This window comes from Anolis sagrei, chromosome 2 (assembly GCF_037176765.1).
Source record: "Anolis sagrei isolate rAnoSag1 chromosome 2, rAnoSag1.mat, whole genome shotgun sequence".
NCBI classification, from domain to species: Eukaryota; Metazoa; Chordata; class Lepidosauria; order Squamata; family Dactyloidae; genus Anolis; species Anolis sagrei.
Window position 1 is genome coordinate 3,121,167 of NC_090022.1, and position 15,505 is coordinate 3,136,671.

A 15,505-nucleotide genomic window follows, 5' to 3' on the forward strand; every position below is an offset into this window, starting at 1 on the left:
CTTTTCAATGGGAACCATCCTCCCCCTTATAATTTATTATTAATTATTGCAAAAAATTAATTAATGCACTGGGATGAATGCACAAAGGGGCATTATTAAAGTAACACAATATTATATCATTACTTCTCCTAATGCAACAAAATTGCATTGCATTCTCTTCCTTGCAAAACCAAACAAACACATCCTTGCATTGCTTTCTCTTCCTTGCAAAACCATGACTGCAAATGAATTGATGCAACAAGCCCTTGCTTTTCAATGGGAACCCTCCCCCCCTTATAATTTATTATTAATTATTGCAAAAATTAATTAATGCACTGGGGTTAATGCACAAAGGAGGCCCTTTCCTGTGTGCATTGGTCCCAATGCATTAATTAATTCAGCCTTAATGAGCCCCCTCCCAAGCCAAAACCACCAAAGAAATCCCCTCCATGCAAACCTTGCAGCGTCCTTCTCTCCTTCCTGGGCACAAAGGCAAGCGGAAGCAACACTTCAGGTTCCCAAGCGACCCTCAGAGAACCATAGAGAAAGGGAGCGCCAGTGCGCATGCTCCACCCTCCAAAAGAACACAAGAGGGAGTTCGCTTGGGAGCCGGAAGTGTTCATGCCCATTCCCTCCCTGGCTTGCTTTTCCTCTTTGGCCTCCCATATGTAAACAATGCTGCAGAAGAGCAGGAGCCAAGCCAAGGCCTCCTAGAAGGGGCTCCTCAAGGTCATCTAGTCCAACCCCCTTCTGCCTTCATTGAATACTGCTTTTCGTACATGGCAAGAATTAGGTTGGGCTGGATGGTGCTTGGAAGGGACTCTTCCAACTCTAGGAGTCTATGACATACTTAGGCAATTCTTCATAGTCCAAGGATGATGGTCCTCCAAGTTCGGTGTCCAGGGGGGTGGATTCATAGGTGACTGTGGAGCATCTTGATCTTCTCCTATAGTGAGGGCGAAAGAGAGAAACATGCCAAGAGGAAGGCGGTCTCAGTTGGGGTTGGCTTGACGCGCCTTCCTCTTGGCACGTTTCTCTCTTTCACCCTCCATTCATGCCTCTTCAAATTCTGCAGCACTGCTGGTCACAGCTGACCTCCAGCTTTGGTTAGACCACACCTGGAATATTGTGTCCAATTCTGGGCACCACAATTCAAGAGAGATATTGACAAGCTGGAATGTGTCCAGAGGAGAGCGACTCAAATGATCAAGGGTCTGGAGAACAAGCCCTATGAGGAGCGGCTTAGGGAACTGGGCATGTTTAGCCTGAAGAAGAGAAGGCTGAGAGGAGATATGATAGCCATGTATAAATATGTGAAAGGAAGCCACAGGGAGGAGGGAGCAAGCTTCCTTTCTGCTTCCCTGGAGACTAGGACACAATGGAGGAATGGCTTCAAGCTACAAGAGAGGAGATTCCATCTGAACATGAGGAAGAACTTCCTGACTGTGAGAGCCGTTCAGCAGTGGAACTCTCTGCCCCGGAGTGTGGTAGAGGCTCCTTCTTTGGAAGCTTTGAAACAGGGGCTGGATGGCAATCTGTCAGGGGTGATTTGAATGCAATATTCCTGCTTCTTGGCAGAATGGGGTTGGACTGGATGGCCCATGAGGTCTCTTCCAACTCTTCGATTCTATGATTCTATGAGTGCTCAAGGGCCAGGGCTTCCCAGTTCTCAGTGTCTATGCCAGAGTTTTTAAGGTTGGCTTTGAGCCCATCTTTCAATCTCTTTTCCTGTCCACCAACATTCCGTTTTCCGTTCTTGAGTTTGGAGTAGAACAACTGCTTTGGGAGACGGTGGTCAGGCATCCAGACAATGTGGCTGGTCCAGCGGAGTTGATGGTGGAGGACCATCGCTTCAATGCTGGTGGTCTTTGCTTCTTCCAGAATGCTGACGTTTCCCCACCTGTCTTCCCAAAAGATTTGCAGGATTTTCCGGAGGCAGCGCTGATGGAATCGTTCCAGGAGTTGCATGTGACGCCTGTAGACAGTCCACGTTTCGCAGGCGTATAGCAGGGTTGGGAGGACAATAGCTTTATAGACAAGCCCCTTGGTATCCCTACGGATGTCCCGGTCCTCAAACACTCTCTGCTTCATTCGGAAAAATGCTGCGCTCGCAGAGCTCAGGCGGTGTTGTATTTCGGTGTCGATGTTGACTTTGGTGGAGAGGTGGCTGCCAAGGGAGCGGAAATGGTCAACATTTTCTAATATTACACCATTAAGCTGTATCGCTGGCATTGGAGAGGGATTGGCTGGTGACTGCTGGAAGAGCACTTTGGTTTTCTCAATGTTCAATGACAGGCTGAGCTTCTTGTATGTTTCTGTGAAGGTGTTTAGAGTGGCTTGTAGATCTGAATGCGCACAGACGACGTTGTCATCTGCATACTGGAGTTCTATAACAGATGTTGTTGTAACCTTGGTTTTGGCTTTCAGTCTGCTGAGGTTAAACAGCTTGCCATCTGTCTGATAGATGATTTCCACTCCACTGGGAAACTTCCCATCAACAAGGTGAAGTATCATAGTGCTCCCAATACCCCACTCCCGTAAACAGCCTGGCTGCCAAGCATTAGACCAGCTTAAGCTTCCAAGCAGTCTTCAGAGGCAACCCCACATAGAGTGCATTGCAGTAATCTATTTGGGATGTAACCAGAGCGTGGACCACCGTGGCCAAATCAGACCTCCCAAGATATGGGCACAGTTGGCACACAAGTTTTAATTGTGCGAAAGCTCCCCTGGCCACCACTGAGACCTGGGATTCCAGGCTCAGGGACGAATCCAGGATCACTCCCAAACTGCGAACATGCACCTTCAAGGGGAGTGTAACCCCATGAAACTCAATTATTGTGTTGTATACAGTTGTGGACATAATGCATACAGTTGTGGTTCAGCCTGTGATGGTACCACCGTCTGAGGTTTCAGGGGACATTGTGTCAGCATCTGAGGACTCACAGGAGTCTGGTTCTGTTCCTGATAGGGCTGAGGATACTGGGAATGCTAGGCTAGCAATGGTTTTGCAGATGGAGACAGGTTCAGAAGCTGACAGGCCTGAGTTAGGATTCTCAAGAGAACCAAGTCTCTGGAATGTGGCCATTGCAGATGTGTCTCCTGACTCCCCTGTTTCTCCTGAGTTAGACAGAAAAGCAATTTGTCAACAAAGATAATCAGCTGAAGGGAGGCGCTGCTCTCGGCGCCTGTTAATGAGAAGGGGCCCTGCAGAGAGTTCTCAAGGGAAGCGCCATAGTTTCTTAAGCATAAATAAGGTTGTTCCTTGGAGGAGTCAACGTCTGGGTTCAAGTTAGAACTTCCCAGTTCCTTTCTCAAATTTTCTCATACATATGGGATATATGGACTCTGTTGCAACTCAGAGTAAGCTTCACCTTGCTTCCAAACACCACCACACAAGAGCTGTAGTTTTATAGTTTATTGAGGAAAAAATCCAAGTCAAAATAAAGAATAAGCATTGCAAAGTTCCAAAGATTTGGGTAAAATGCAGAATACAGTTCCAAAGATCTTCAGGTAAAAACAAGGTACAAGCAAAGACCATTGCCCCAAGAATCACAATGCAAGAAATCCAAAGGTGCTGCTTGCCAGCTAAGGTAATCCATGAAGCTTTCAGGCTAATAAGTTATGTTGAACTGAAGCTTTCCCTTAGTTTGCAAGAAGCCTAAATACCTTTCTAACATGAAAACATTATGCTCTCACCAACATGAAAGCATTACGATGACCTTGGCCCAAGCTGGCTTCCCGTCTGCTGGCCAGGCGAGAACTCCGCCTGACCCGCAAATCAAGACGAGCCTGCCGGGTCAGGTCACTATCAAGGCTTTCTGCACTTTCAGTATCAGCGTGGGAAGGAGGCAAAAGCCTGTTCACTATCTCCTTCGTGGAACACCTCAGCAAGCGAGAGTCCAAAAGTGGCAGGCTCAAACCCAGAACCTCGATCAATGGCTGATACCGAATGAGAAACTCCCTCCTGGGCACACAGAGAACTGGGTGACTTGGAGGGCACTGAACAGACTGTGCTCTGGCACCATGAGATGCAGAGCCAACCTTCAGAAATGGGGCCACAAAGTAGAATCCACGACATGTGAGTGTGGAGAGGAGCAAACCACTGACCACCTGCTGCAATGCAACCTGAGCCCTGCCACATGCACAATGGAGGACCTTCTTATAGCAACACCAGAGGCACTCCAAGGGGCCAGATACTGGTCAAAGGACATTTAATAGAATACCAAGTCTGCAAACTTTGTGTTTTGTTTGTTTGTTTGTCTGTTTTTAAAATGCAATACAACTGTTTTGGTTCGCTCCTGACACGATAAATAAAATAAAATCTACATTATTGAATCAGTACAATGATATGGTAGGCCAGATTTAGCCTCAAGTTGAACACAAGTCCCCTCATGCAACATCTGTCTATAGTTTCCCTTTTTTGTGAACCTTTTTATGCCTAGCAAGGCTTGTGCTGTAACCGAATCTCTGTCCACACTCAGAGCATTGATATGGCTTCTCCCCAGAATGCCTCCTCTGGTGAACAGTGAGATACGACCCATTTCTGAAGCTCTTTCCGCACTCAAAGCAGGGATATGGCTTCTCCCCAGCGTGGGTTCTCTTATGCGAATGAAGGGCTGAGTTCTGATGGAAGCTTTTCCCGCACACCAAACACTTGTAGGGTTTCTCTCCAGTGTGGATTCTTTGGTGAGAGTCAAGGACCGTCCTCGTTCTAAAAGCCTTCCCACACACTGTGCAGGCGTAAAGTTTCTCTCCTGTGTGGATTCTCCGGTGGACGTTAAAGTGGCTTTTATGACGAAAGGCTTTCCCACAATCAGCACACTGGTAGGGCTTCTCCCCCGTATGAACTCTCCGGTGCACAACGAGGTGCGTTCTCTGATGGAAGGTCTTCCCACAATCAGAGCATTCGTATGGCTTTTCCCCCATGTGCAGCCTCCGGTGTGCAACTAGGGTCGACTTATGAGCAAAGCGTCTTCCGCATTCAGGACATGCATTGAGTTTCTCTCCGGTGTGAACCTTCTGGTGTGATTTGAGGGCATAATTACTACGGAAGTTGTTTCCACACAGCGGACATGTAAAGCGTCTTTCCCCAGTGTGGATCTTCAGGTGCTCTCTCAGAGCCGAGCCATGAGCAAGGCTTCTCCCACACTCCATGCATTTATAGGGCTTCTCCCCAGTGTGTGTCCTTTGATGTAGACACAGATTTCTACTGGAGGGAAAGCTCTTCCCACAATCCAGGCATGTATACGGTTTCTCCCCAGTGTGAATTTTGTGAGGTCCCTGTACATGTGCCCTCTGAGTTAAGCTCTTCCCACACTCGAGGCCTTTATAGGGTTTCTCCCCAGGGCGAGTCCTTTGATGTGAAGGCAGACCTGCGCTTTCAGTTAAGCTCTTTCCACACTCCGGTTTCTTCCCTGTATGAATTTCCTGTAGAAAATATACAAACGGTTGTTAAAATGTGAAATGGAAAACAAACAACCAAAAGATCCTATGGTTAAATGGGCCCAAAATCTAGCTTCCCAAATCCATTTGGAATAAAGAGAGAAAATGCGGGCAAAGAGTTTGAAGTCTACTTTGAGTAATGATTAGAAACTTTTACAAGATGTAGGTTCTTGTGGGTTTTTTTGGGCTATAGGGCCATGTTCTAGAGGCATTTCTCCTGACGTTTCGCCTGCATCTATGGCAAGCATCCTCAGAGGAGTGAGGTCTGTTGGAAATAGGACAATGGGTTTATATATCGGTGGAATGGCTGGGGTGGGGCAAAGAGCTCTTCTCTGCTGGAGCCAGGTGTGAATGTTTCAACTGATCACCTTCATTAGCATTTGAAGGCCTGGCTGAGCCTGGGAAAATCTTTTGTTGAGAGGTGTTAAGATGTGCCTGGTTGTTTCCTCTCTGCTGTTTTGCTGTTGTAATTTTAGAGTTTGTAAATCCCCTCTCTTTTGTGATGATGAATCCAGTTCCTGGTTAAATGTTGTATTAATGTGACGGCGCAAGTGGCGCCACCTATGTATAGAACTGAGTTGCAAGATTTAAACTGTTGTATCATGCTTAATCCTGCCCCTTTTACCCTGCTTATGTATAGTTGTATGGATTGGTTACTTATAGCTGTCAATCAGTACTGTTTGGCTCCACCTCTTCCTTCAGGAGGGGAGTGCTTACGTTCTTTTTCATTCTGCCATCAGAGCTCCTACCATATGGATGTGAGTAAGAGACTTGACTCTAAAGGACCCTGATTTAAGTTACCTCTTAGCACCAGTTCTGAGGGTTTTTACCCTTGGGACTCATGCTTTATGTCCAGATCGTCCTGGACAACATTGAGAAGACCCAAGCACCTTCAAACTGGTTCTTTTGGCACTAAAGAAAGATCCTGAGTCTTCAAAACATAGGCCATCTGAACTGGGGTTCTGGTTTGCTCTGGCATTCACAGCCATTGCGGAAAGAGGAAACTTGGTGAAGCTTCTCAGCTTCAAACACCTTGGACCCAGGACTAATTGAGCCTGTAACGTATATTTTCTTTCACCCCTCTGAAGTTTCCAGCTCATTGCTTTAAAGAAATAACTCTTTGTGATCAATAAAACGTATTTTGAGTTATTTACAGCGTTTTGGGTTTTTGAGAGTTCCAGTTTCCTATAGGAGGGCAAGAAGCAATCCCTTGGGGGAAAGATGCCACGTCCATCCCTCTTTCATTAAGAAAAATAGCCCCCATGCGCGACAGCACAATTAAAATCCCCTGCCACTATCATATTTCTCATCCTTTCGTCAACCCCTCTAAAAAAATCCCTTTGGCCAGAATTTGGGGCATAGATATTCACTAGTACATAATCCTCATTATTTACAGTACCCTTAATTATCAAGATTCACCTTTCATCATCTTAATCAATTGAATCAATCTTAAAACCCACTTTTTGTGAAATCAGCACAGCAATCCCCCCTGGATTTAGCAAAAAATCCGGATTAAATAAGAGTTCTTCCAAAACACACCAAAATCACACAGTTCAAAGATAATGAGCAAACAAAGAGCCGCGAAGAGAAGCCGTCATCCAGAAGCAGTCCAAAGTCGAAGAAATCCCAGTTGAAAGTTCCAAAGTCCAAAAGGCAGCATCATTGTCATAAACAGTCCGAAGTCAAGAAGAGGGAAATCTGCACTTACGAGAATCCAAGCCCATCGGTACACGAAGAAAGCAGCAACCTGCAGATCCAGGACCCAAGCCCAACAAGAAAAGCGGCAGCGACAAGACCCAAGGCACGAAACCAACACTTTGCCTACTGCTAAGTTCTATCACTCCAGTGCCTTCATTTATCCTACAACTCATCATCTGATGATGAGCTGCCCTCCACCCCGTCCTCATCACTCTCAGCTGGCTTAGGCTGCAGCTGAACGCCAACGCCCATCCCTCCAACTCTTCCACCTAGAAAGGGAAAGAAAAGGTGGGGGGAAGGAAAGGAAGAAGAAGAGAAGGAAGGAAGGAAGGAGAGAAAGAAAGAAAGAAGAGAAAGAAAGAAGAGAAAGTGGGGGAAGGTTGGCTACAGCAACGTGTAGCGGGTACAGCTAGTACAGAAAAGGTAAAGGTAAAGGTAGTCCCCTGACATTAAGTCCAGTCATGTCTGACTCTGGGGTGTGGTGCTCATCTCCATTTCTAAGCCAAAGAGCCGGCGTTGTCCATAGACACCTCCAAGGTCATGTGGCCGGCATGACTGCATGGAGCGCCGTTACCTTCCCACTGGAGTGGTACCTATTGATCTACATTTGCATGTTTTCGAACTGCTAGGTTGGCTAGTACAGAATTAAAGTGAAAATGTGTGTATGTATGTGGCAGTGGTGCCCACTTATATAGACAGCCTCCGGCCTCTGGCCACTCCCTTGAAGCCCTAAAGCCCTGCACTCTTGCACTAGCGCTCCCTCTGGCGCTATCTCTTAACTCAAAACGCTGTTCATACGTCAAAGTGAAATCTGGGCCAAGCAACGGCTCTAAACCCGAAATGTTCTTAAGTTGGGACACTTTTAAGTTGAGGTTCCACTTTAGCTTTTCAACTGTATGATTTGTTCCATTAGTGCTGGCCATGGCCTCCAGGACATGTCCCTACAGCAGCTTTCAGAGCTGCATAGCTACAGACCAGTAGCCAATCCTTGCTATCTATATACTGATCACTTGTGGTTGCATCCGAGCACTATATGCGTATTGCTTACTTTTGGGACCTCACCCCATAAAGAAGTGGTTTTTGGAGTAGTTGAAACCCCACAATCCTTTCAAGTCGTGCAATGACAGGTATTTGTGACTAGTTTGGTCCAGATCCATCAAGCCATGTAGAAGCATTTCTGGAACAAGCAAACATATATATCTGCAGTGCTCAAATGTGTACCCAGCATTCAGAGGCAGCCACAAGAGGGCAGTATAAAGATAGAAAGAATCAGCAGCTGGAAGACAAAGTCACATTTCCTTAAAAAAAACCACACGAGGAAGCAAAACAAAAAACAAAAACACAGTCCTGAAGGCCACAAATGGGCCACACACCCCAAAAGGAGGAAAGCAATATGATGAAGGTTTATCATTGGTAAGGGGAATATGGAAAGGGGTGTGGACCTTGCTCTGAGGCAGCGCTCAAGGGCTTCCCACAAAAGCTGCAGTCCAGTCCCGGTCCCTACCTTCTGATTTGGGGTCTGAGAGGGACCTTCATCTTGATCCGGTAAGGTCCCGTCTCTCCTCGGCTGCCTCTCCAAGTCTCCTCCATCTCCTCCTCCAGCCTTTGCTCTCCGTCGAGAGGATCTCAAGGTCTTCCCATGCGGCCTTTGAGAAGGACCCATTTTCTGGCCATAATCTGAAGGAAGGACGAGGACATAAGAGCTGATAGTGAGTGCGGATGAGAGAGGACTCTGGCAGCCATTGATTGGTGGCTGCTTTTGACTAATTATGCATGAGATTCTCCACTTTTATGACCCTAGAATTGGGCCTGAGGACCTCCAAAGGCTAGAAAAGGGTTCCCTCTGTTGAAATAGTAACCTTCCTCAAGCCTCCACTAGTAATTTGTTTTGTATATGGTTCTGTTTGCTTACTGTATTGTATATGAATGTTTTGGTATGCAACTTTCCCTTTACTCTTTGTTTCTTGAGGTTTTGGGAGGTTTTGATATGCAGCTTTCCCTATACTCTTTGTTTCTTGAAGTTGTGTGAGGTTTTGGTATACAGCTTTCCCTTTACTCTTTGTTTCTTGAGGTTGTGGGAGATTTTGGTATGTAGCTTTCCCTTTACTCTTTGTTTCTTGAAGTTGTGTGAGGTTTTGGTATACAGCTTTCCCTTTACTCTTTGTTTCTTGAGGTTGTGGGAGATTTTGGTATGTAGCTTTCCCTATACTCTTTGTTTCTTGAAGTTGTGTGAGGTTTTGATATGCAGCTTTCCCTTTACTCTTTGTTTCTTGAAGTTGTGTGAGGTTTTGGTATGCAGCTTTCCCTTAACTCTTTGTTACTTGAGGTTGTGGGAGGTTTTGGTATGCAGCTTTCCCTTTACTCTTTGTTTCTTGAGGTTATGTGAGGTTTTGGTATGCTGCTTTCCCTTTACTCTTTGTTTCTTGAGGTTATGGGAGGTTTTGGTATGCAGCTTTCCCTTTACTCTTTGTTTCTTGAGGTTGTGGTACAAACCACATGATCAGATCTGAGACTGCTCAGAGCTCAGACTCCATTTTAGGGGACAGGAGTCATCAGACTTTGGACAAGAACAAACTTATGTTGCCCTGTGTTATCTGCACAGAGAAACTACTTCAAACCTCTCTGTAACTGGATTGACAAGTTATGTACCTATACGATGCATACATGAAGACTGTGAGTAAACCAAATATGTTACTTTTAACAACGTCTACTTTCTTTTGGTCTCTTGAGAGCATGATATTTTATGGGAAAGGAGATGTTTTGGGGGACTGAACACTTCTAAAGAACTGCTATATTCCGTGCATTGGCATAATCTAACAAATCAGAGACAACCGGGTTATCAGTCTAACAACTGAATCATAGAATCATAGAATCAAAGAGTTGGAAGAGACCTCATGGGCCATCAAGTCCAACCCCCTGCCAAAAGCAGGAATATTGCATTCAAATCACCCCTGACAGATGGCCATCCAGCCTCTGTTGAAAACCAAATTGCCTTGTATAAGTACATGTGGGTTTATATATACCATTGAAGAGAAGATTTTACTCAAAAGGTGTTGAGATTAACTTCACAATTCAGCAGCAGATCAGTTGCACAACTTCAGCGCTTTCCAGTAGCTTCTTCCTGCACAGTATTTTCAGTCAACTGCTCCCACAGCCTGCAGTCACTCTGGAACCTTTTACATACACTTGAGCACATACCCGGCCATTGTCAGTTTTACCACTGTCTTTCCCCCAGTCTAGATGATATTACAAACTTACCACAGCATACAGTTATATCTTGTCTTAGCAGACAGGTTCTTTAATTACATATAGCCTTCGACGAACAACATCGCAGCACAAGGAGAAATATACACTGTACATGACTTCCTTATATACAATTCATTTACACATAGCAATCACCGATTGGTTCTCAACTCATTGACTCAACTCAAACCCAGGATTACATCATTCACAATCATTCACAATCACCTGGACTAGGCCAGAACACATTCCCCAAATGAAGTTCTATATACAGTTAATGCATGACTCAGCATTCCCAATAGAAGCCCATTAGGAGTGCATGACTCAGCTATATTACATTGCAATACATTGTAAAACCTGGTTTTTGAATGTAGAGATAGATAGGTAGGTAGAAAAATGGATGGATCAGGAGGACTGCTGGGAGTTGCAGTCCAAGAATAGGTAGAGAAGGAAGAAAAGGGAGAAAGAGGAAGGGAAAGAAAAGGTGGGAGGGATGGAAGGGAAGAGGAAGAGAAGGAAGGAAGGAGAGAAAGAAAGAAAAAGGGAAGGAAGGAAGGAAAGAGGGAGGGAAGGAAGGAGAGAAAGAAAGAAAGAAGAGAAAGAGGGAGGAAAATTATATTGCAACACATGCGCAAAACCACATATATGTACGCAAACACACATATACACAGACTGGGTCACAGCAATGCATGGCAGGGGACGGCTAGTCTATATAAATAAAAATAGAATGTTTGTTTGTGAGATTAACACAACTCAAAAACCACTGGACTAATTGACACCAAATTTGGACACAAGACACCTATCAAGCTAATGAGTGACCATCACTCAAAAACAATGAAAAACACAGCGGAAGAGACTTAAAAAGCCAAAAAACCAAAAATTACATTATAATGCATGTGCAAAACCACATATATATACACACATACATACAAATATATACACACAAAACACATCTACACAGACTAAGCCACAGCAACATGTGGCAGGAGACAGCTAGTATCTATATAAATAAAATGTAATGTTCGTTTGTGGGATTAACAGAACTCAAAAACTACTGGGCGAATTGACACCAAATTTGGACACAAGACACCTAACGGCCCAATGTATGTCCTTCACTCACAAAAAAAAATATTTTGTCATTTGAGAGTTGCAGTTGCTGGGATTTATAGTTCAACTACAATCAAAGAGCATTCTGAACCCCACCAACGATGGAACTGAACCAAACGTGGCATAACAGGACTCTCATGACCAACAGAAAGCACAGGAAGGGTTTGGTGAGCATTGACCTTGAGTTTGGGAGTTGTAGTTCACTTACATCTCGAGATCGCTGTGGACTCAAACAATGATGGATCTGGACCAAACTCTACACGAATACTCAATATGCCCAAATGTGAACGCTGGGTTGAGTTTGGGGAAAATAGAATCTTGACACTCGGGAGTTGTAGTTGCTGGGATTTATAGTTCACCTACAATCACAGAGCATTCTGAACCCCACCAATGATAGAATTGGGCCAAACCTCCCACACAGAACCCCCATGTGGGCCACAGCAACGCGTGGCAGGGGATGGCTAGTGTCTATATAAATAAAATGTAATTAAACTTTGAAAGTTTTGTTAGAGTTCTGAAATTTTCACCAATGGAACTTTAGTTTTGTAAGTACTTTAGAACCATTTAGAACCATGGATTGCCCAGGCCTACTCATAATATTACTGTATAATGTTATAGTACAATGTAATAGATAATATTAATATTGTGCTATGGTAATAATATGATATATTGTATTTACTTTTTACTTGTAAGCCGCTCTGAGTCCCCTTCGGGTGAGAAATGTTGTAAATAAATACATAAATAAATAAATATGCGAAATCTATAGAAATAAAAATGTAATATTCGTTTTGGGGATTAACATAACTCAAAAACCACTGGGTGAATTGACACCAAATTTAGACACAATATACCGATCAGGGCAACAAGTGACAATTACTCATAAAACACTGAAAAATACAGCAAAAGAGACTGAAAAAGCAAAAAGAAACAACCCAAAAATACATTACAACACATTTGCAAAAACACATATATACAAATATATACACACAAAAAACATATATACACAGACTGGGCCACCGCAACATGTGGCAGGGGATGGCTCGTTACTAATACAATATAATGGTATAGTACAATATAATAATATATACTACTAATCTTGTGCTATGGTGATAATATAATATATTGCAGGGGTCCTTAAACTTTTTAAACAGAGGGCCGGGTCACAGTCCCTCAAACTGTTGGAGGGCCGGATTATAATTTGAAAAAATCTATATAAATAAAAATGTAATGTTCGTTTGTGGGATTAACATAACTCAAAAACCACTGGACGAATTGACACCAAATTTGGACAAAACATACCTATCAGGCCAACGAGTGACCATCACTCATAAAAACACTGAAAAACACAGTGGAAGAGACTTAAAAGTAACCTCCCCCCCAAAACAAATACATTACAATGCATGCACAAAACCACATATATATATATACACACACAAACACACACATCTATGTATATACACACACAAAACACATACACAGAAAGGGGGAAAGAAGGAAGGAAAGAGAGAAGGAGGGAGAGAAGGAGGCAAAGAAGGAGGGAAGGAGAGAAAGAAGGAAAGAAAGAAGGGTAGAGAAGGAAGGAAGGAGAGAAGGAGGGAGAGAAAGAGAAAGAAAGAGGGAAGGAAGAGGGAAGGAGAAAAAGAAGGGTATAGAAGGAAGAAAGGAGAGAAATAAAGAGGAAAAGAAGAAGGGAAGAAGGAGGGAAGGAAAAAAGAAGGATAGAGAATGATTGAAGGAGAGTAGGAGGGAGAGAAAGAGAAAGAAAGAGGGAAGGAAGAGGGAAGGAGAAAAGAAGGGTAGAGAAGGAAGAAAGGAGAGAAATAAAGAGGAAAAGAAGAAGGGAAGAAGGAGGGAAGGAAAAAAGAAGGATAGAGAATGATGGAAGGAGAGAAGGAGGGAGAGAAAGAGAGAAAGAAAGAGGGAAAGAAGAAGGGAAAGAAGGAGGGAAGGTAAGAAAGAAGGGTAGAGAATGAAGGAAGGAGAAAAGGAGGGAGAGAAAGAAAGAGGGAAAGAAGAAGGGAAAGAAGGAGGGAAGGTAAGAAAGAAGGGTAGAGAATGAAGGAAGGAGAAAAGGAGGGAGAGAAAAAGAGAAAGAGGGAAAGAAGAAGGGAAAGAAGGAGGGAAGGAGAGAAAGAAGGAAAGAAAGAAGGGTAGAGAAGGAAGGAAGGAGAGAAGGAGGGAGAGAAAGAGAAAGAAAGAGGGAAGGAAGAGGGAAGGAGAAAAAGAAGGGTAGAGAAGGAAGAAAGGAGAGAAATAAAGAGGAAAAGAAAAAGGGAAGAAGGAGGGAAGGAATAAAGAAGGATAGAGAATGATGGAAGGAGAGAAGGAGGGAGAGAAAGAGAGAAAGAAAGAGGGAAAGAAGAAGGGAAAGAAGGAGGGAAGGTAAGAAAGAAGGGTAGAGAATGAAGGAAGGAGAAAAGGAGGGAGAGAAAGAGAGAAAGAGGGAAAGAAGAAGGGAAAGAAGGAGGGAAGGAGAGAAAGAAGGAAAGAAAGAAGGGTAGAGAAGGAAGGAAGGAGAGAAGGAGGGAGAGAAAGAGAAAGAAAGAGGGAAGGAAGAGGGAAGGAGAAAAAGAAGGGTAGAGAAGGAAGAAAGGAGAGAAATAAAGAGGAAAAGAAGAAGGGAAGAAGGAGGGAAGGAATAAAGAAGGATAGAGAATGATGGAAGGAGAGAAGGAGGGAGAGAAAGAGAGAAAGAAGGAAAGAAGAAGGGAAAGAAGGAGGGAAGGTAAGAAAGAAGGGTAGAGAATGAAGGAAGGAGAAAAGGAGGGAGAGAAAGAGAGAAAGAGGGAAAGAAGAAGGGAAAGAAGGAGGGAAGGAGAGAAAGAAGGAAAGAAAGAAGGGTAGAGAAGGAAAGAAGGAAGGAGAGAAGGAGGTGGCCCCTTCCCGAAAGCAGAAGATCCGGCTGGGCCTAGGGAGGCGGAGGACGAAGCGGCCCCGAAGCTGCTTCGCCCGCCGCCTCCCCCCCCCCTTCTCCACACCCCGCGGGCTGGATAAATGCCCTTGAGGGGCCGGATCTGGCCCCCAGGCCTTAGTTTGGGGACCCCTGATATATTGTATTTACATATTACTCATAAGCTGCTCTGAGTCCCCTTCGGGGTGAGAAGGGCGGCATAGAAATGGCATACATAAATAAACAAATACCACAATAAGTACAATTTCACTTGCATTCAAAAGATAAATAGCTATTGGGATCCTTCAGTTCTCCGGAGAGGCAGAGAAGCAAAAGGGAAACAGCCCAAAGGAAAGAGAGGACTGAAAGAGAGAGTCCTGACCTGGAGAGACCTCTTGGTCCCGTTCCTCCTGCAAGACCTCCGTGGACAGGTGGCCCCGATCCATCCTTCCTCAGCATGAAGCCCCTTCTCCGAAAGGCACAGCACCCTGGAAAGGAGGAAAAAGTCATGCCCTATATCTAGCTCTCGTTCATAGGCAGAGACGGCCCTAGGTAATATTCAACGGTAAGCAAACAGTATTTTGGCGCCCCCCCAACCAACCAATCATCGATATATATTTTCTGTTCGTCGTGGGAGTTCTGTGTGCCATATTTAGTTCAATTCCATCATTGGTGAAGTTCAGAATGCTCTTTGATTGTTGGTGAACTATACATCTCAGTAACTACACTTGTCGCATTTGCTCCCTTGCCTGGCCCGCTTTGGGTCCGGAGGCGTGCCTGAAGACCCCGGCGTGTGCACCAAAAGTCACCTCTTCTCCTGACTTTCTCCTCAGCCATTGGGAGCAAGAGAGAAAGAGAGAGAGAGAGAGGTGGAGATGCCCACCTTTCCTGAAGGTAGGCGCAAAAACAAAGGAGGGAGCGGATGTGGGAGATACCTCCAGCCGGAGGGGCTCTCTCTCTCTCTCTTTCTCTCTCTTGGTCCCAATGGCTGAAGAGAAAGTCAGGAGAAGAGGCAACTTTTGGTGCACACGCTGGGGTCTTCACACACGCCTCTGTACCCGAGGCGGGCCAGACGTGGCGGCTCTGCCCCTTGGCCCACCTGCGGATTGGAGAGAGGAGAGGAGGCAGGTGGAGCGCCGGGAGATTGGG

The 15,505-nt window shown here is 44.8% G+C and overlaps 2 protein-coding genes across 4 annotated transcripts in view; both read right to left on the reverse strand.

Annotated features, from left to right (window-relative positions):
• LOC132765835 (zinc finger protein 585A-like) overlaps positions 1-515 on the reverse strand; it is a 58,900-nt gene extending 58,385 nt beyond the window's left edge. For both annotated transcript variants that reach the window (XR_010909121.1, XM_067463288.1), the window contains exon 1: positions 437-515. The gene's annotated coding sequence lies outside the window, so the exon portion shown is untranslated. The remainder of the gene's footprint in view (positions 1-436) is intronic.
• A 2,864-nt stretch (positions 516-3,379) lies between these two features.
• Positions 3,380-15,505, reverse strand: part of LOC132766270 (zinc finger protein 345-like) — a 73,055-nt gene continuing 60,929 nt past the window's right edge. For both annotated transcript variants that reach the window (XM_067463290.1, XM_060760655.2), the window contains exons 2-4: positions 14,739-14,844; positions 8,624-8,796; positions 3,380-5,406 (exon numbers count right to left, since the gene is read on the reverse strand). In XM_067463290.1, the coding sequence (XP_067319391.1) occupies positions 4,384-5,406; positions 8,624-8,796; positions 14,739-14,802 (1,260 nt within the window). In that variant the 5' untranslated portion in view covers positions 14,803-14,844 and the 3' untranslated portion in view covers positions 3,380-4,383. The remainder of the gene's footprint in view (positions 5,407-8,623; positions 8,797-14,738; positions 14,845-15,505) is intronic.